The sequence below is a fragment of the Rana temporaria genome, chromosome 1, assembly GCF_905171775.1.
Source record: "Rana temporaria chromosome 1, aRanTem1.1, whole genome shotgun sequence".
Taxonomy (NCBI): domain Eukaryota; kingdom Metazoa; phylum Chordata; class Amphibia; order Anura; family Ranidae; genus Rana; species Rana temporaria.
Genome location: NC_053489.1, coordinates 675,978,960 through 676,000,914, shown reverse-complemented (window position 1 = coordinate 676,000,914; position 21,955 = coordinate 675,978,960). Strand labels below are relative to the sequence as shown.

Here is a 21,955-nt window from a genome sequence, read left to right as displayed (position 1 = left end):
AGTGAACCCTGGGTTTCTGCCATTGTCTAATGTTGTTTAATGTCCTGTCCGTATTGTTCACAGAGAATCTGCATCATCTGAATAGAACAGGTTTGCAGATTATCCTCCCATTCGTCTTTAATTTTAGGTTCAATTTTTCTAATGTTGGGGGAAAATCTGAATACGTAGTCCCCAGGGCACTATTTTATTGGATATGTATTGTTCAAAAAAGTCCTTATGCCAGAATAGTCTGGTCTTTTTCTCAACTAACCGTTGAAGTCCTGTAAAGTATAGATTAGCATCTTCCTCAGATGCTTCATCCTTGAATCTGGATTTTCTCACATCTGCCACAAAGCCATCCCACTCCTTACCATGATATCCTGCCATTGTACTACAGATCTCAAGGAATACTGCTCACCTGCGTCGAGAGATCCAGTTGGAAATGAATTCGACACAGGTGTCAGCACTCAACTCGATGCAGAACCATGGAAAACCGATAAAATATATAAATATCCCAATGGAACAAATAATTAAGTAAGTTCTTAGTCAGAGACCTAAACACAGGTATACTGACAAAAGAAAACATATATATATATATATGTGTGTATATATATGTGTGTGTGTGTGTATATATATATATAGTGTGTAAATTCCATTATAGTCAGATTTATAACAACATTGTCAAAAATTTGTTCTGATCGCTGCGGTTGCAGAGCAAAATAAAATATATAAGGTATAGTCAACCTAATGAGTATTTCAGTACAAATTGCTCTATATATAGAAAGTTATGGCAGGTGTTTAAATCCACCCAATATTATAGAAAGAGAGACGAAAGAGAGACAAGAGAGACGAGAGAGAGACGAGAGAGAGACGAGAGAGAGACGAGAGAGAGACGAGAGAGAGACGAGAGAGAGACGAGAGAGAGACGAGAGAGAGACGAGAGAGAGACGAGAGAGAGACGAGAGAGAGACGAGAGAGAGACGAGAGAGCGAGCGAGACAGAGAGACGAGAGAGCGAGCGAGACAGACAGACGAGAGAGCGAGCGAGACAGACAGACGAGAGAGCGAGCGAGACAGACAGACGAGAGAGCGAGCGAGACAGACAGACGAGAGAGCGAGCGAGACAGACAGACAGACGAGAGAGAGACAGACAGACAGACGAGAGAGAGAGAGAGAGAGAGAGAGAGACAGACAGACAGACAGACGAGAGAGAGAGACAGACAGACGAGAGAGAGAGAGACAGACAGACGAGAGAGAGAGAGACAGACAGACAGACGAGAGAGAGAGAGACAGACAGACGAGAGAGAGAGACAGACAGACGAGAGAGAGAGACAGACAGACGAGAGAGAGAGAGAGAGACAGACAGACGAGAGAGAGAGAGAGAGACAGACGAGAGAGAGAGACAGACAGACGAGAGAGAGAGACAGACAGACGAGAGAGAGAGACAGACAGACGAGAGAGAGAGACAGACAGACGAGAGAGAGAGACAGACAGACGAGAGAGAGAGACAGACAGACGAGAGAGACAGACAGACAGACGAGAGAGAGAGAGAGAGAGAGAGAGAGACAGACAGACGAGAGAGAGAGAGACAGACAGACGAGAGAGAGAGACAGACAGACGAGAGAGAGAGACAGACAGACGAGAGAGAGAGACAGACAGACGAGAGAGAGAGACAGACAGACGAGAGAGAGAGACAGACAGACGAGAGAGAGAGACAGACAGACGAGAGAGACAGACAGACAGACGAGAGAGACAGACAGACAGACGAGAGAGAGAGAGAGAGAGAGACAGACAGACGAGAGAGAGAGACAGACAGACGAGAGAGAGAGACAGACAGACGAGAGAGAGAGACAGACAGACGAGAGAGAGAGACAGACAGACGAGAGAGAGAGACAGACAGACGAGAGAGAGAGAGAGAGAGACAGACGAGAGAGAGAGACAGACAGACGAGAGAGAGAGACAGACAGACAAGAGAGAGAGAGAGAGAGAGAGAGACAGACAGACGAGAGAGAGAGAGAGACAGACAGACGAGAGAGAGAGAGAGACAGACAGACGAGAGAGAGAGACAGACAGACGAGAGAGAGAGAGAGACAGACAGACAGACGAGAGAGAGAGACAGACAGACAGACGAGAGAGAGAGACAGACAGACGAGAGAGAGACAGACAGACGAGAGAGAGACAGACAGACAGACGAGAGAGAGAGAGAGAGAGAGAGAGAGACAGACAGACAGACGAGAGAGAGAGAGACAGACAGACAGACAGACGAGAGAGAGAGACAGACAGACGAGAGAGAGAGACAGACAGACGAGAGAGAGAGAGACAGACAGACAGACGAGAGAGAGAGAGACAGACAGACGAGAGAGAGAGACAGACAGACGAGAGAGAGACAGACAGACGAGAGAGAGACAGACAGACAGACGAGAGAGAGAGAGAGAGAGAGAGAGAGAGACAGACAGACAGACGAGAGAGAGAGAGAGAGAGAGAGAGACAGACAGACGAGAGAGAGAGAGAGAGAGACAGACAGACAGACGAGAGAGAGAGACAGACAGACGAGAGAGAGACAGACAGACGAGAGAGAGAGAGAGAGAGAGAGAGACAGACAGACGAGAGAGAGAGACAGACAGACGAGAGAGAGAGAGAGAGAGAGACAGACAGACAGACAGACGAGAGAGAGAGACAGACAGACGAGAGAGAGAGACAGACAGACGAGAGAGAGAGAGAGACAGACAGACGAGAGAGAGAGAGAGAGACAGACAGACGAGAGAGAGAGAGAGAGACAGACAGACGAGAGAGAGAGAGAGAGACAGACAGACGAGAGAGAGAGAGACAGACAGACGAGAGAGAGAGACAGACAGACGAGAGAGAGAGAGAGAGAGAGAGAGAGACAGACAGACGAGAGAGAGAGACAGACAGACAGACGAGAGAGAGACAGACAGACAGACGAGAGAGAGAGAGAGAGAGAGAGAGAGACAGACAGACAGACGAGAGAGAGAGAGAGAGAGAGAGAGACAGACAGACGAGAGAGAGAGAGAGACAGACAGACGAGAGAGAGAGACAGACAGACGAGAGAGAGAGAGAGAGAGAGAGAGAGACAGACAGACGAGAGAGAGAGACAGACAGACAGACGAGAGAGAGACAGACAGACAGACGAGAGAGAGAGAGAGAGAGAGAGAGAGACAGACAGACAGACGAGAGAGAGAGAGAGAGAGACAGACAGACGAGAGAGAGAGAGAGAGAGACAGACAGACGAGAGAGAGAGACAGACAGACGAGAGAGAGAGACAGACAGACGAGAGAGAGACAGACAGACGAGAGAGAGAGAGAGAGAGAGAGAGACAGACAGACGAGAGAGAGAGACAGACAGACGAGAGAGAGAGAGAGAGAGAGACAGACAGACAGACAGACGAGAGAGAGAGACAGACAGACGAGAGAGAGACAGACAGACGAGAGAGAGAGAGAGACAGACAGACGAGAGAGAGAGAGAGAGACAGACAGACGAGAGAGAGAGAGAGAGACAGACAGACGAGAGACAGACGAGAGAGAGAGACAGACAGACGAGAGAGAGAGACAGACGAGAGAGAGAGAGAGACAGACAGACGAGAGAGAGAGACAGACAGACGAGAGAGAGAGAGAGAGAGAGACAGACAGACGAGAGAGAGAGACAGACAGACGAGAGAGAGAGAGAGAGAGAGAGAGAGACAGACAGACGAGAGAGAGAGACAGACAGACAGACGAGAGAGAGACAGACAGACAGACGAGAGAGAGAGAGAGAGAGAGAGAGACAGACAGACGAGAGAGAGAGACAGACAGACGAGAGAGAGAGACAGACAGACGAGAGAGAGAGACAGACAGACGAGAGAGAGAGACAGACAGACGAGAGAGAGAGACAGAGAGAGAGACAGACGAGAGAGAGAGACAGACAGACAAGAGAGAGAGACAGACAGACAAGAGAGAGAGAGACAGACAGACAGACGAGAGAGAGAGAGAGACAGACAGACGAGAGAGAGAGAGAGACAGACAGACGAGAGAGAGAGAGAGAGACAGACAGACGAGAGAGAGAGAGAGACAGACAGACAGACGAGAGAGAGAGAGAGAGAGACAGACAGACGAGAGAGAGAGACAGACAGACGAGAGAGAGAGACAGACAGACGAGAGAGAGACAGACAGACGAGAGAGAGACAGACAGACAGACGAGAGAGAGAGAGAGAGAGAGAGAGACAGACAGACGAGAGAGAGAGACAGACAGACGAGAGAGACAGACAGACAGACGAGAGAGAGAGAGAGAGAGAGACAGACAGACGAGAGAGAGAGAGAGAGACAGACAGGAGAGAGAGAGAGAGAGACAGACAGACAGACAGACGAGAGAGAGAGAGAGAGAGAGAGACAGACAGACGAGAGAGACAGACAGACAGACGAGAGAGACAGACAGACAGACGAGAGAGACAGACAGACAGACGAGAGAGACAGACAGACGAGAGACGAGAGAGACAGACAGACAGACGAGAGACGAGAGAGAGAGACAGACAGACGAGAGACGAGAGAGAGAGACAGACAGACGAGAGACAGACAGAGAGACGAGAGGAGAGAGAGAGAGAAATTTTTGACAATGTTGTTATAAATCTGACTATAATGGAATGTACACACACACATACATATATATATATATATTTTCTTTTGTCAGTATACCTGTGTTTAGGTCTCTGACTAAGAACTTACTTAATTATTTGTTCCATTGGGATATTTATATATTTTATCGGTTTTCCATGGTTCTGCATCGAGTTGAGTGCTGACACCTGTGTCATATTAATTTCCAACTGGATCTCTCGACGCAGGTGAGCAGTATTCCTTGAGATCTGTAGTACAATGGCAGGATATCATGGTAAGGAGTGAATAATAAGCAGCTACACAACAATGTGACAAAAATTGGACAAGTGATAAGGAAAAAAATGCAGCGCTAATATTTGTGAAACAACTTTAAATGTCACCTAAAGTGACTAAAGAAACAAATGAGTATTGTACACATAAATGTGAAATGGGAAAAACAACTATTAATGTGCAAATAAATGTCCATCAATAAATATATGAAGAAGCTGAAAAACACGTGGCCACATCGATCATCATGGACAGGACATTCCTCCCAACTATACTAGATAGGAAGATCCTCTGGATCCGGTAAGAGTATTTTTTCACCTGTCAGCGACATCAGATCGTGAAAGCATGGATTATCCCAAGGAGGATCCACTCAACTTGTCCAAAGGCTGGATGATAAAGCCACACGTAAACCTGGATGTAGCCCAATAGTCCTTGACCGGAACCTCTTGATGGAAATTAATCAATGTGGATCAAACAGATGAACCCAAGGAAGGAGGGAAGAAGAACCCCCTACTTCAAGTCGATGTTGCGTGGTGGGAGGAAAATACCCCACAAAGGGATGAAAGGCACAATGGTGAAGCGTAAAACTTAGTCCAGCAGAGATCATGCAAGGAAAAAGAAAAACAATGCTCCAGATGGTGCAGATCAAAAAGATAAGGTTTAATTGTAATAAAACCAAACAAAATGCTGACATAAGTGATCACAAAAATATAAAAGGAAATAAAAGCAATATGAGGAGTAGGCGTACCAAGCCCTGCGCGTTTCGTCCTACGGGACTTCAACTGGGGCATCTTAAGAAGATGGTTCAAGGTCAGTTAGAAAAATCCCTTCTCCCTTGATTTGTGCCCAATAGTTTAGAGACACAAAAACGTGAATGTTTCAGACATGTTTGATCACACTGCATTAGGCTGTGGTCCGAAGACATCGTATATTCTGAATAAACCATATACAGATAACTAAAACTGATTGGCGTTGATGTCTATTGTTGAAAGACTCACTTAACATAACCATGCCCTTTTTATAGCATCAGGACTGAAACAGGCTAAGAGACAAAATGCCACCCAATGTGTCAGCACAGCGGCTAGCAAATCTGCAGCCCGCTAACACAACAGGAGCCAAATCCTTGTCAGTAGATATTTTATTATGTTTTTAACTGCTTGCCGACCAGCCTCCGCAGTTATACGGCGACAGGTCGGCTTTGCTGGGCGAAATCACGTAATATTACGTCATCTCTCCCAGCAGCCAATAGGGGTGCACGCGCCCCCCCCGCTCGCTCGCGCCTGACTCCCGCGCCCGGCGATTGCGATCACCGCCGGGCACCCGCAATAGCTCTTTACAGAAGATCAGTAATTTCCCCTAGTGAGTCCACCCCCCCTACAGTTAGAACACACCCAGGGAACATACTTAACCCCTTCCCCCGCCCCCTAGTGTTAAGCCCTTCACTGCCAGTGGCATTTTTATAGTAATCCAATGCATTTTTATAGCACTGATTTCCATTCATGTGTTAGGTAGCACTGGTATATTGATTCTTCTATAATATTTAATGATTTTAATCTACCAGGAATAAAACCACATTGATTGGGGTTCATGGTATGCATTATTTTTTTTCTTTAATCTATTGGCCAATATTTTTGCCAGTAATGTAACATCTGCACAGAGAAGGGATATTGGTCTAGATCAATTGGTTGTGTTAAATCTTTTTTGGGATTTTTATAATTGTGGCCTCTGTTATGGATACCGATAGTTCTAGTAGAAAAAAAAACTGCGCTTATCCAACACAATTTAAATGAGTCAGCAAGCAACTATAAGTGTTATATTATACTAAAAACAGAAATGGATGCAAAAAAAAAAGCTGTGCTATATATAACAAGTGACTATATAGAGATCCCTCTCCTATATATAAAAAAAAATGTCCTTTTATATTTTGTGAAAAAAATATATATAACGGTTAGAGCTAAAATATAGCCCGGTGATGAGTGTAAATATTAATAAGTCCAGATAATTAGCATTTCAGATAGGTGAAAAACCAATGAATGGGTTTAAACTTATTGATAAGGTGCAAAAAAAAAACATTCCACAACCTTCAAGAAATCTTCAAGAAAAACTACAGCTGCGGTATACAGAAATTGCTAGCAGGACTCCGCCACCTCCAGCTCTACCCGTGGGTCCAAGTCATAAATTTGCCAACAACTATTATTGTTCACGTGATGGACGCAGAGAAGCTATGCCTCCTTCAATTATTATGTCTTCCCAAAAGGTTCTAGCTGCTGGAGAAAACTTAGTCAGCTCAGATTCAGCGGTTTCAAAAGCTACAAAAAAGCCAGTGGCGCCTGGAATCTGCCCTCCCAAATGGGAATTGTCAAGTGATCAACCATACCTGTGAACGCTTCATGGAAGATTTTTCATATTAGTCCTATTAAACCTAATATTAGCTGTACTGTAAAATAAATAAACTCTGAAAGTAAAAACACAGTATACAAACAAATCGTGAAAAATATGGCCTAATTCCACCATCTCGGCGCTATATGCCCACCCGGGAAGTAATGGAGTCTATTACACTTACTATGGGTCGTCCCGGGGGGCAAGTCAAACTTTTATGCACTTTAGGCAAATAATAAATAATTGGAATCCTAGGGGATTTTGGGATCAAGAAGGATCTCTCTCTTTTTTTATTTAGAATATTAAGATCGAAGCCTCTTTTTACAATTCTCTCCAAGGTTTTCTTATATTTATCACCTGAATTCAATGTCAAAGGGGTGTAAGTGGCTGTATCAGAAAGAATCCAATGCATTTCTCCCATACAGTTGTCTTTATTAAGGACCACTATTCCGCCCCCTTTGTCAGCGGGGCGGATTACTAAATGCTTATTGGAGCATAACGATTCAATGCCCGTTTCTTTATCCCTCTTACTTTTTATCCATTTGATTTGTAACTCATCTAGATCTTTAAGAGCTAGATCCCTAAAAACCCGAAGGGAAGGTGGAAGATGATCTGGAGGATTAAAAACCGAAGCGTTAGAGAGGCCAGAGAGTGAACATAGCCTGAGGAAACGCTTCTAGATGAATTGAAAGTGTTAGAAGCCATATACCGTTGCACGTTCAATTTACGAACATATTTGTGGATATCCATGTAGGTTATACATGTATTGAGATTTTTTGGTGGTGCATATTTAAGTCCTCTATCGAGAACCGCTAATTCAGAGCCTGTTAAGGGGTGCGAGCTTAAATTAAAAATGCCAGTGCCTTTATTGGTGGTCTTTTTGGACTGAGCGCGCCTCCCCCCTCTACTTCCTCGCTTAGCTCTTCTACTCTTTTTATTCCTTGGCCCAGTCTGGGAAAACCCCATTGTGGTTGCCCATATTGCCATCATTGGCACTGCCATAGTTAAAACCATAATGGCCTTCTCTAGGGGCCTTCAGCTCCCCCTGTCTCTGGTGGCATCTGGTAGGTGTCTAAATCCTGACCCGATACACCTGCCAGGGGGAAAAAAATGTTCTGGGTAGGAACATTATAATCCAGTTCGTAATCGCAGCCATAATGAGTTATTTCATTGGCTCTATACGTCTGGGATTGATTATAATTTTGTCCTGGGTATAAAAAAAAACAGATTGTCACGTATTGAGTTGCTAGAATCCATGACATACCCACGACTCTGGAACAATGGTGGACCCTGTTGCCACCCACGTCCACGTGATCTCCCAGAGTCTGGGTGGCCCTGTTGATATTGGCCGTATCCATGGGGGCGAAAAGAGGGAGGGGGGGCACTTTGATGATTCCCACCACCCCTACTCGTATTGCCCTGATTGGATGTAGACGGACATCTAGCATTTTTAGGTGGACCAGACTTAGCCCCTCTAGCTGCGGAGCGTCCTCGTGCGCCACCTGATGGAACATAATTGCTTACTGTACCCAACAATCCACCGGTATCTGAATTGGCCATGCTCTGTGGAATGGTATCCATGGCAGAATTAGCCACACACATTTGTCACCGCGACACCAGCTGAACTTGGAAGAATCGGGCAGGCACATCGAGGAGACGGCCGGCTCGATATTGTTGTTCTATGCTCCAAACGATTGATTGATTTAATAGATTTATAGTGCGCCAAATACTGGCCCGTCAGGGCGGTGTCTAAGCGCAAGAAGCATAACTGAAGATAGATTAATAAAAACGGGGAGTGAAGGAAATAGAAAAGAGAGGAGCAAGAAAGACTAAGAGACAGATCAACAGAAACACCAGAGAGAACTAACATAACTCAGCATACTTTTTCTCAAAAAGCCAGGTTTTTAGCTTCTTACGAAAGGCCATAATAGAAGGAAGTGACCGAATGGAAGCAGGGAGACTGTTCCATAGAGCCGTAGCTCTCACAGAGAAGCCCCTGCCCCCAAAAGTAAGCAAACGGGCAGATGGACAAGTGACAAGACCAGCTGTTAATGATCTGAGTGCTCGTGCCGGAGCATATCGCATTATCAAGGAATTCAGATATTGCGGGCCCGTCCCATGATAAGCACGATAGGTGAGACAAAGAGCCTTAAACTCAACGCGATCAACCACAGTGAGCCAGTGCAGTGATCGCAGGGTAGGGGTAATATGCTGCCACCTGTTTAGGCTGGTGATTAGTCTGGCAGCCTGGTTCTGTATGAGCTGAATTTTCTTCAGACACTTCAAAGGCATGCCCAGACAATTGACTAATTGTAAGTGCGCATTTTTTTATCTATCATTAAAAGTTTTCTTGGATTTTATACTATGCAAGTTTTCCTTTTCGTGGTACATCGTCACATGTGAAAGTCTGCAATAAGGAGACCCCTGGTGGAGAGCTGTTGGGAAGTTATCTGTCTCATGCGTTTGTGATCTCCTAATCAGAGATCAATTCCAGCTGGTAAAAGGCAGTATGGTGGAGGTTTTCCTCACGTTCTTCTGAATGTTGGGAGTTTTTCTGCACTGAATAACTCAGTCCTGGGATTCCAATGTCACTCTGTGGATTGTTACATTTTTGGACTTTGTGAACACACTCGTCACTGGGCTGTTGTGTTTTCATATTCATTTATTCATAGGTTGTGGAACGTTTATTTTTGCACCTTATCAATAAGTTTAAACCCATTCATTGGGTTTTCACCTATCTGGATTGCTAATTATCTGGACTTATTAATATTTACACTCATCACCGGGCTATTTTTTTAGCTCTAACCTTTATATATATTTTTTTTCACGATTTTGTTTTTTATATATAAAAGGAACATTTTATATAGGAGAGGGATCTCTATATAGTCAGCTTTTTTTTTTTTTTGCATCCATACCGATAGTTCTACCTTTTCCCAGTGCCCCATGTAACACCTCTAACAAATCTGGCAACATTATCTCTCCATATTCCCTATAGATCTCATTTGGTAGTTCATCCGGTCCTGGTGCTTTATGACTAGCTAGCTGATTCCAGTACCGTTTTTTGTAGTTCTTCAGTAGTAATTGGTGCGTCTAATGATACTTCTCTTCCTCTGACAGATATGGAATGGTCAGCCCCTGTATAAACTCCTTAATTTTTCTATCTACCTCTCCCACCTTGGACTTATACAGGTCAACATAGTAATCCTTAAAGACATGTATTATATCTGGTGAGGAGGCACATCCAGTCAGCTTGGCATCCGCTTGTTATCAACATTTTGCTGTCGTTAATGTAATCATTTCCCTCTTTCACTGCCGTGGTCTTAATACTTACCACGTCACATCCAGCTTCACTGACCCCCAGGCATGCCACGACATCTCCGGTTATGATTGGTGCCAGGAACTGGCATTTCAGTTCTTCACTGCCAAATCTTGCAAATGCTGGAGTAGCCATGTCAGACTGGCCATGGGTATCCCAATTGATATTTCCAAGTTCTTCTGCAAGGGTGATGCTGTATGAAAAGTTCAAACTCATTCCACCAAATGCGGACAGTTTTCTGACCCCCAACATCCCAGCCTGTCCAAGGATTTTCAACTTAATGATCTATCTGGGGAACTGTTCTGCCTTCTTCCACTGGTCCATGTATGGGTTGATTTCAGTGTCTATTATATTTTTTTAGAGACTCCCTGATGGCGTCAACATATAAAAAAAAAAAAAAATGGTTGAATATAAATGACCAACTCAACCATCTGGCCAATATGTAGTGCAGAAAAAAACAATGGTCATTATAATGGGAATATAAAAAGAGGTATAATGACACATATGGTTGACAAGGAAAAAATCTCCAAAGTATAATTGCAACCCCATTTTTAAACCACAGTGGCCAAAAATTAGAAGGGAACTCGTTATGATTGGGTCACAATCCCAACGTCACCAAAGGTTGTATAATATGACATTAAACACTTGTGAATGCCACCCAAGTTTCACACCAAGTTTACATATCCAATATAACTTAACCAGAGTAATGAAACCTGCTGAAGAATGAAAGCATTGACATCAACATCTATTCAAGCCATAAGGCACACATGTTCTAGCATAACTCCATGTTTTATTAAATTATTTTCAACATTCCCATTTATATTTAAATCCTGTTTTTTCTTCCTCTCTACTGTTGCCATTTTTTGTAATCAGCCTTTTAGCCACATTTAACAGATGTAGGATCAGTGACTCTTTATGTTTAACCACCTCCTCTCCTCCGTGGAATAGGACTTTTAATGGATCTTTTTGTATCTCCTTCTTGGTAATTTTTTTTATGGAACCCAGAATTTTCTCACAATATTTTTTAATTTTCGGGCAATCCCATAAGGCACACATGTTTTGTTAAAAGAAAAACGTAGGGTTGGGACTTTATATGAGGCATGTGGTTTGCACCACCACAGGCCTCCATCCCTGTAAGGGTTTCAAAATATTGACGGTTGGGACTTTAAATGAGATGCGATTTAAGTATATATATGGAAAATATAAAAATTCTTACCATAAAGACCAGGCTCAAAAATACCAAACCAAAGAAGCACTAAACCAAATTAATCTGTCTAACTGTATGTAAAAACAGAGGTTTAGTTGCAGTTATTTGCAAATATCTGGGAAGCTGCAGGCCACGTCATGGCACTCTGTGTAACTGCAGTCCTAACTATGATTTTAAAGGCCTCCAAAGGAGGAACCCAGGTGTGCTAATTAATAGACAGGGAGCAGAAGGCAACCTAGAACCACCCCTATCTATGGTTGGTCTGGCAAATGAGAGCACTTTATGGTAAGAATTTTTATATTTTCCATATATATACTTAATCGCATATTGCTAATTGCATCTCATTTAAAGTCCCAACCGTCCATATTTTGAGGCACACATGTTTTAACCCTATAAATCCATGACATTTCTAACTTGAGATTTCTTATACCAGGAAGCTACCCCACCAATGGTGACTAAATGTGTCTATCCCTATAAAGATCATACTAGCAGAATTTTTACTATGTACCAACAATGTTTTGATACAGAGTGGTTCTTGAAACCCTTTTTAGAATGTTGGTTATATGCTCATTGAGTCAAACTTGTAACAGACGCTAAGTCTGGCCCACATACTGTAACCCACAGGGGCATTGTATAAGACAAACAACCCCCGTAGTGGTACATGTGCAAAAGGGTTTAAATTCAAACTCAACTGATGTACTGTTAGAGACAAATTTGGTATTTCTCTTTTGACATACAACCACTAAGAGAACACACCCGGAACTTCCTGCATTGATGGAAGCCTGTGAGATTTTGAAAAAAAAGTATTTTTGACCGGAGGGTCAAAGACATTAGGGGCTAGTCTATTCCTAAGGAAGGGAGCGCCCTTAAAGATTGTTCAGGTTTTGTGGGTGTAATGGGAGGGCCAGTGGAACCCAGAAACTCTTGGAAAGCATGAGCCAGAAAATAATGGACATTCAGAATATATCTTGGACTACCTGAGATGGGGCAGTAATGATTATCCACAATATATTCCAGGATATCTTTAAAGAACTGATTAATGTTTGTTGATTCTGAACTCAACAGGTTAATTGAAAGATGTTAATGTCATCACCTCCAGCTACCTAGTGTACCTAGTGTGTGTAATGTAAATTGAATTCAGACTGACTTCTAAGATTCTTTAATTGTGGCTTGTGCTAATTGACCCTGTATTGTGTGAAGGAGGCATGCGATAATGTGTATTGTAAGTTAGCAGACAGCCTAAAGGTCAGGTGTCCGAGTCATCATCTGTAGTTAATTAGCTCATGTAAATTAGGTCAGGTCCCGGAGCCAGGATGTCTGCTAAAAGATGTATTGAGGATGATGTGTATTGGGGGGGGCTCGTTAGGTACCATTGGGATATAAGTGGTGTGATATAGGGGTAGTGGTGCAGCCTAAGGATGGTTGCTGGATATCCAATCACTGGTGTGTTGATCCCTACAGACCCATATAAAGTGAGTGTGTGTGCGTAAAAATTGACGGACACCTCTGTGTGGTGGACTCATTAAAAGGACCCCCAAATTGGTTTCAGTAGGTGGCCCTATTAATAAATTTGAGGCCCAGTGATGGATTCTGAATCTATGTAGCTTCTTAGTGTGTTAAATATCTCTGTGATAAATAGTAGTGTTGAATGTAAATATCAGCCCTAAGCGACCAATGTAAATGTGTTGTTGCCTGTGGGCAATGGAATTGAGTGCACACTTAGCAGAAATTTTAAAAAAAATAAGAAAAAATTATGAAAAAATTGGGCAATAAAGTCTGTGATTCAATCCTGGTGTTCAGGTATATATCAATGTACAAAAACAAAATAATTCAACGCTTATCCTAACTGCGAGCAGCTACAAACATTCCAGTGAACAAAGGAAAACAACTAAACATACAAAATTGTAGCACTAAATCATGTGATAAAAAGACAATAATGTCTGTGTAAAAACACCAAATGACAAGTGTTAAAACTAGAGTCAGTGAATAAAAAAGTCCAAATATTTCAAATATTTATATTGATTAGTGGAAACTTGATGGATGAATAGAGCTGGGTGAGTAATTCCAGACCAACAGTGATTCCTACTGGACGTGATGTACAATTGTGAGATGCCCACCACCAATGTAAAAGAGGCTTACCAGATGTATTGAACCCTAATGAGCCTACGCCCAAAGGGTCAATAAAGCTGAAATATGTGAAAGACGTAAAAGCATGGGCTCGAATATCCAACCAGCAAGGTGCAGCGAAGCCGTCAATCAAACGATGGTATATAGTACTTGGAGATGATGACTCCCAGAACCATAGCCCGATATGCAGAAGAAAATGGAAAGGCACATAGCATAATACCGTAGATAGATCCACGTTTTTAATAACGGTTAGAAACACTTAGATATATGGACGAGAAGAGCATTCTTGATCAAAATGTGCGTGGCAGCAGTGGAGTCCTGACGCGTTTCGCAAAAACTTGCTTCGTCTTGGGTATGTCTCCACTAATGCCACTCTTGTTTAAATGTACAATCTGACCCCCATCATGGGTACATCTCCCCGGGAGCCCGTCCAATCAAAGACCACTTCCGGGTTAGCCCTCTAATGGATCAAAACATGTCCCTGATGTAAATAAATACCTTATTATGAAAACAGGTCCAAAGGGCCAAATTGGTTAATTGCTGAAAAGGATATATATGTTTGGTCCATCAGCCCCCAGCTTGAACATAAACAACTTAATATATTGGCCAATCACGCACCGCTGTGTGCTGGCGCGGTGTCACGTGGCTCATCATGTGAGCCATGACCCTCCGCAATGAGCCAATCGCGCATCGGCTTGTGCACCCTTGGGAGGTCACATGTATCACGTGAACTGTGACCTTCCGCTCGGACGTGGAACGCAAGCGCCGCGCGTTAGTAATATGCACGTTGCGTTCCACAGTCCCAGCATGGAAGAAACTCTGCCCAGTAATGTGTACGTGAGTATGTGCCGTGCGACTTATGTCTCACGACGCACCCGCCGCACAATGCGCATGCCGGACAACACGCGCGCTGCGTTCCAAGATGGTTTATATGGCATGCGTCATCAGACGTGCACGCCACCCAACTTTCACGCAAAGCGGTACTCACGCTGCGCTCCAAGCAGGTCCGCGCAGCCTCACAGCTCCCAAGGTTAATGTGGGAGATCTTGTGGAATATTCTACATATTAAAATGGGCCAACAAAACTAACGACCTACTGGTAAGTGGGCCCAAATGTTTCTAAAAAAAAAAAGACAAATTTTAAAATTGTGCTAAAGATAAAAAGGAATCTGACATATAGATGCACCCTGTAGTATAGGTCTACAGAACACCCCAAAAAGGGGGGGGGGGTGGAGAAAAAAAAGGGCAGGGGGAAGGAGCGTAAGTACAATTTGTGTAACAAAAAATGGGTCCAAAAAGTCGTCATCTTACATTGGACGATCCCCCATAAGAATAAAATGGTTGTGCATATACATCGTATAATAACAGATATACACTTTAAACAAAAAACACGTAAAAATTGAATGTAAATAACTTAAATATAATTAAATATATGTAATAAAAATAACACAATAATGATTGCTACAGTGGATGCCTAAAATAAAAATTATGATAATCAATGCTGATATTCACTTTTTATGATTTGTTAATAAAATAATTCACATCCCACTCAACGTTGAGTCCTAACGGCGTGTGTGTTCCCAATTAATAGATCCAAAAGGTCTCAAGCTGGGACACACCATGAGTCCTAGGACTACCCCTCCATGGGGAAATGAACTGATCAATGATAAGAAACTGTGTGCCAGTTGGATTCCTATCATGATGTGCTCTATAGTGTCTAGGCACAGTGTGATGGATATCTCCCGCTGAGGATAAGAGCTATGTGCTCTGCAACTCTCACCGAAAATGTTCGAATAGTGCGTCCAACATACTGTTGGCCGCATGGACAGGTGATGAGATAAACCACATATTTGGTCCCACATGTGCAGAAATGTTTTATAGGATAAGTTTTACCCGTGACCGAAACTCTAAACTTTTAGTCCTACCAGAAGTATTGTATTTACAAATGGTACATCTCTTGCATGGGTGATAGCCCACTAACTGATAGACGAAAGAAGGGCGAGTTGGAGGATTCATGATAATAGGTGTGATTTTACTTTGAAGCGTGGGTGCGCCTCTAAACACCACTTTAGCCCGTTCTGGTAATACAGTACTCAAAACCTGATCATTTCTGAGTATCTCCCAGTGTTTAGTGATGATGGATTTCACTTGTTGATACAGAGTGGAAAAGGATGTGAGTAAAGCCCATTTAAAGCTATCATCTTGCTTTCTCTTAGGTTTAATCTCAAGCAGAGAACTCCTGTTGGTCTCTAAGGTAGTCCTGAGATCTAATTTAATGGTTTCAGGATCGTACCCTTTGTCAATAAACATTTGTTTAAGAACGTTGGCCTGTACGCTGAAGGTGTCCCAAGTCTGAACAATTTCTCCGCAATCTGAGGAATTGGCTCCGGGGTATTGAGTTAAGCCATGAAGGGTGGTGACAACTATCATTAGGAATGAAACCATTCCGATCTGCCTTTTTAAAAAAAGTTTTAAACTGGAGCCGATTATCAACAATACTGATCTCAAGATCTAAGAATTGGATCGTTTTTTGGCTGGCTGTATATGTAAGAGCTATGCCCCTATCATTGTGATTCAAGTGGCTCATGGAGGAGGATGTCGTCTATGTACCTAGCCCACAACACCAATGAATCCGTGTCCTGGGCATAGACAACATCCTCCTCCCATTTGGCCATAAACAGGTTGGCAAGGCTAGGGGCATATTTAGCCCTCATGGCGACACCACGCAGTTGAAGGTAGAACTGGTCATTAAACCAGAAGTAACTACGCTTAGTAGCAAATTCCAAAAGTTCCATAATGAAATCCGTTTGAAAAGAGGCTAGCGTGGGATCCTCCTTTTAAATAGTATTGCACATCCTCAAAGCCTCTATCATGTGGAATACATGAATACAACTATACAAGTATTGTTCTAAAAGGACATAGGGCACCTCAAGGAAAGGGACCTCAAGTGACATTTCTAGCATAAGCATATTAGCACAGCCAATACATCAGATAGTAGCTGAAGAAAAATCTAAAGCAACAGGTACCGGGTGGAGTGATCAAGATAGAATATGCCATAGAAGAAGAGGATAGTGGCTCTATATAGAGAGAGAGTCATGAATAGTAATGGAGAAAGGATATTTGGCTGGCCTATGATTATTGTGTTTTCCCGGATCTAAAGCCCTTGAGAAAGGGAACAAAAGACGCTGGTTCATTTAGGCCCGGCGGGGCTGTATCTTAATCTGAAAATCCAACGCTGTTCATGTTGGAGCAGAATTTAGTTCCAGTCACCGCCTCTATCTGGAAAATGAATTCTACAGAGGGCGGTGAAGGAAACTTTGAGTACGGAGTAATTCTACTGTGATACTGCGTGTTTCCCAATGGGGAGATATGGATTGCCAATCTCAATGCTGTAAATGTGCTTCGCTATCCTTCGCCAAAAATCTTGTTTGGTTTTTTCAAATATAACAGGCACCGCATTCGCACTCTCCATCAAATAAGCAGTACCCTGTGTCAGGCAATTGGTGAAATGAGAAGGTTTGAAAAGATCACCATTAGGGAGTCGAAAAATCTTTTCCTTATTTAATGAGTGGGCAGTGTGAGCAGTGACCACATGGAAAAGTGCCACGTGTTTATTTATACTCTGTTTTTACTACATTGAAATCATTTTTGTCTATTTGAGCTGCCATAGAATATATATATATATATATATATATATATATATATATATATATATATATATATATATATATATATATATATTTTTTCAATTCTATTCCTTTGAAAAAATAATTTTTGGGAGCGGGTAACAAACCCTGGGATTTTAATGGTGTTTATAGTAGAAAAAAGATCCAAAACAATGAGGTAAATACAAAAGTAATAATTTATTCATACATGGATATTGCATAAAACAGAATACAAGACATGGATGGTCTCATTGATGGTATTAGCGACTTATAAAAGTAGCAGAAGAACCTGTTGGGGGAAGCCCGACATGTTTCGCTCATTGAGCTTCATCAAGGGCAATGCAACAAGCTATAAAATAAAGAAAAAAACAAGAATAAGGCATTATATATATTGCCAAAAACAACAACAGTTTGAAGAACAACAAACCGCTGCTGTTACAGTACAAATACATGGTATGCATTCAAACAAATCATCAAGGGTCAAACATTTGTAATACAGATGGTTCATGAGAATACAGGGGTCACATAAACTGATAACATTTTATACAGTGGATGGACCGTGAGCAAACTTACCTATCCAAGTCAAAGATCATCCAATCACATTAAAATCCGCTGTGTGCCAAAAGATAAAGCTATGAAGAAAATTCCATAGTGTTTTGTACCAACTTCCGCATGCATCCAGGAAACCGCATTAACCAGTCAATCCAAATGTGGTATTCACAGTGCTATAGTAAAAAAAGGTAAGGGATAGTGAATGCTAAGAGAATAAACCCCTGAGGGAATTTTTAGGGGAAAAAACTGAAGAAAGGTACTATTAGAAAATATTTCTATATATATATATATATATATATATATATATATATATATATATATATATATATATATACACACAGATACCTTGACTAGGCAGTTGGATCGGATCAAATGGGACTGGCGAAATTGCGTCCGGCACACCAAGGGTTGATCAAACCAATGTGCAATGGTCAGCTGGAGGAAACCTCTAGCAAAGCTGGTTGCTGGTAAAAAATGTATAGGGAAAAAGGACATCAATAGTGGTGTCAATAAAACACCCAGTGTAGCATAATCAAAGTACACATGAGCAGGGAGCTATATAGAGAGACCCAAGAGAAACAAACCTGTGTAAGGAGGTTGGGATCAATGCCAAAAAGATTGTGAGGCAGGAACAGCCAGGGACTCTGACATATCAGAGCCATGAAAAAGGCAAATGAGATTGACCTTTAAATACCCCCCAGCCCAGCGTGATGCAACGCTGCTGGGGGTGGGCCAAAATCTGGGGAAGCCTACTGACAGGTGGGCTAGATTGGGGAGAGCAGAGATGGAGACCGCCCCATACAGCAGTCCCGCCCAATTGACGGAACAGCACTGGACCGCGCATGCGCGGTGACGCAATACGGACGTCACCGAGGTGACGCTGGTCGCATTCGCCATCTTAGAAAAGGGAAACACTGCTTGGCAGACTGGAAGCCGACTGCCAGTGCGGGTGAAGCCCTCTCCAAGTGCGCCAACCCGGGGAGATATGAGTGCTCAGTGGAGGGGAGCAGAGATGGAAGGGGAAACCCCCATATGTGCTGACCCGCCCAGAACGAATCAGCGGTGGCCGCGCATGAGCAGTGGCGCCGAAACGTCCCTGTGATGGCGACGCACACGAACGCCATCTTGGATGTGGGAAACCAGCCTGGCAAACTGCAAACAGTCTGTCAGTGCGGGTGAAACCCACTCCAAATTCGCCAGCCAAAGGGGGAAGAGGCGGCAAATGGGCAGGCTGAAGGAGGAGAGACAAACAACCCCATTGGAAGAATCCATGATGGTTGTTGCTCTTCAAGGGGCAAGAAAGCTGACCTCAATACCCAGGACGCACGGAGTGGCCAAAAATGGATGGGTCACCCCGAGCCTCAGCACATGAGTCAGAGGGCACAACAGAGAGAGAGGGATCACCCTGGCGGACCAACCGATCAGGGTCAGTAAGCCAGGTGCGCCCCTTGTGCCCATATAGCACGTGATAAACCATGGAAAGGCTGGAAAGAATGGGGCTGGGAGGAATGCATGCATGGTGGAACAAAAAATATATATGTAATGAAACCCTATAATACCAAGGGATTAAATATTGGTGTTAAACACGACAACAATAATGTACCAAATCGGCACAAAAATGGTGGATAGCATAACTAACATCCACCAAAGGAGGAAGGTTGACAGTATCTCCATATAAAAATGTAGAGCAAAGCAATGGGATGATCCGGACCTGGATGTAAAGTAAAGGTGCTCAGTATTAACATGCATTATTAGACAATGCGTACATTGAAAAATGACAAACTTGGCATTTGATGTAATTTAAATTCAAAAACAGTCAAAAGAAAGGGGGAGGAGAGAGGAAGAGATGTGGGAAAACATAAAAACATAAAACAAAACATAGGGACGGACCCTAAAAGCCTGGCATCTCATAATGCACTGATAGAAAGTATGTTATGGACATGTATGTTGATGTTAAACACAGTGCTAAAACACATAAAAAACATAATGAGCATAATAATATCACACCAGATACCTTAAAGAAAAGGTTTAAAACTAAACCCATCATTTAGGCCGGGGGATTTAAGAGCAGACAACTGATGGATCCATTTTGCTTCTTTCTGAAGCAGGAGTTTGTCATAATCTCCTCCCCGGTCACCGGGGGGAATATGTTCTAGTGCAAAGAAGTGCATACAGGAACTATCAAAGTTGTGAAAGAGCCCCATATGCCTACTAATGGGTGTTTCCATTTTCTTTTTACGTACCAGGGCGACATGGTCCCTGATGCGATGGAAGAATGGTCGCTTTGTTTTGCCAATATAGAACGCATTGCATGCAATATAGATATTGATTGGCAGTTAGCAGAGAAGCAAGGTTTAAATCTCCGTCCATTAGGAAGAATGAAGGTCGCTGCTGCGTGGATATACCTGCAGAACGGGCAGTTGTGACATGGTCGTGTACCGAGCATGTCAGCCGGGATGGATTTCCGGCTAGCATGATGGCTCCGAACCAACTTGTCCCGCAGTGATAGAGATCTTCGAAAAGTGATTTGGGGATAGGAACATAAATGCTTAGATACTGTTTCATCACCCATCAGTAAATACCAGTACTTTTGGAGGATGACCCTGATTTGATGGTGATGCCCCGAAAACCGGGTGATGACCCTCGTGCCTGGATTCAATTTTGGGGGTTTGGGATCATGGAGCCCCTAATTTTCACTTTTGCCCTCGCAAATGCCTTTTTAAGGCACTTTTTGCTGTATCCTCTATCGAGAAATTGTCTCTGGAGCAAACTAGCCTCATGTAGAAAGTCTTGGTCAGAACTACAGTCCCTCCTAAGTCTTAAATATTGCCCGTAGGGAATACTGGACTTGAGAGGCTCGGGGTGAGAGCTGGAAGCATGGAGAAGAGCATTCCCTGCTGAGGGTTTTTTGAACAGTGAAGTGCCAATGGTACCATCATGATGAATCAAAATTTCTACGTCCAAAAAGGAGATCTTCTCTTGGCTAGTCTCAAAAGTGAATTTGAGATTAAACTCGTTCATTTTGAGACTATCAATAAATGAAGTCAATTCACAATGTGACCCGGTCCAGATGAAAAAAAAAGTCATCAAGGAAGCGACGCCACATTGGGATCCTTTCAAGATGATGCTGGATATCATGCCGATGAAAGAGGTTGCGCTCCCACCCCCCCCAGGTACAGGTTTGCATAAGAGGGGGCACACTTGGTCCCCATAGCAACGCCCTGTACCTGGAGGAAGTGGGAGCAACCAAAAAGAAAAAAATTGTTGGTTAGAATAAAGCCAAGTAATTCCAAAATGTAATGATTGTAGTGAGGTAGAGCCTCCGTACTCTCTAAATAGAAGCCCTCCACAACTTTCACCCCCAAAGCATGGGGGATGGAGTTGTAGAGGGCCTCCTCATCCAGAGAGACCAGCCAGGATCCCTGTGGCACAGTAATGCCATCAAGGGATCTAAGAAGGTCGCCCGTGTCCTGTAGATATGACGACAGTCCCTCCACATGGGGTCTTAAATAGTCATCGATTAGTTCACTAGCCCTTTCCGTCAGCGAGCCATTGCCCGACACTATAGGATGTCCGGTTGGTTGACGAGTGTTTTTATGGATCTTCGGCAGGGTGTAAAGTGTAGGGGTACGTGGGCAGGTGACATTTTAGAATTCCCAAGTCTGTTTAGTAATTAAACCATTGTGGTAGGCTGAGCCTATTAGTCTCTGGTAGAGGGAGGTGGTCAGTTTCAAGTGATCGACCGACACCTTCATGTACCACTCCTTGTTGTTCAAAATATTGTAAACCATAAGCTCATATTGGGAAATATCCATAACAACTAAATTTCCACCTTTTATCTGATTGGTTTAATTATGATAT

At 43.1% G+C, this 21,955-nt stretch overlaps 1 protein-coding gene across 1 annotated transcript; it reads left to right on the top strand.

Annotated features, from left to right (window-relative positions):
* The first annotated feature begins 6,878 nt into the window (after window positions 1-6,878).
* On the top strand, window positions 6,879-7,232 carry LOC120945035 (NADH dehydrogenase [ubiquinone] 1 alpha subcomplex subunit 7-like). The gene has a single exon (XM_040358878.1). It carries the CDS (start codon window positions 6,879-6,881, stop codon window positions 7,230-7,232), a length of 354 nt encoding a protein of 117 aa, XP_040214812.1.
* The last annotated feature ends 14,723 nt before the right edge of the window (window positions 7,233-21,955 follow it).

Excerpts from the sequence above, each read along its gene's own strand:
- LOC120945035 (XM_040358878.1), top strand. The coding sequence starts at position 6,879 with ATGAATGGGTTTAAACTTATTGATAAGGTGCAAAAAAAAAACATTCCA.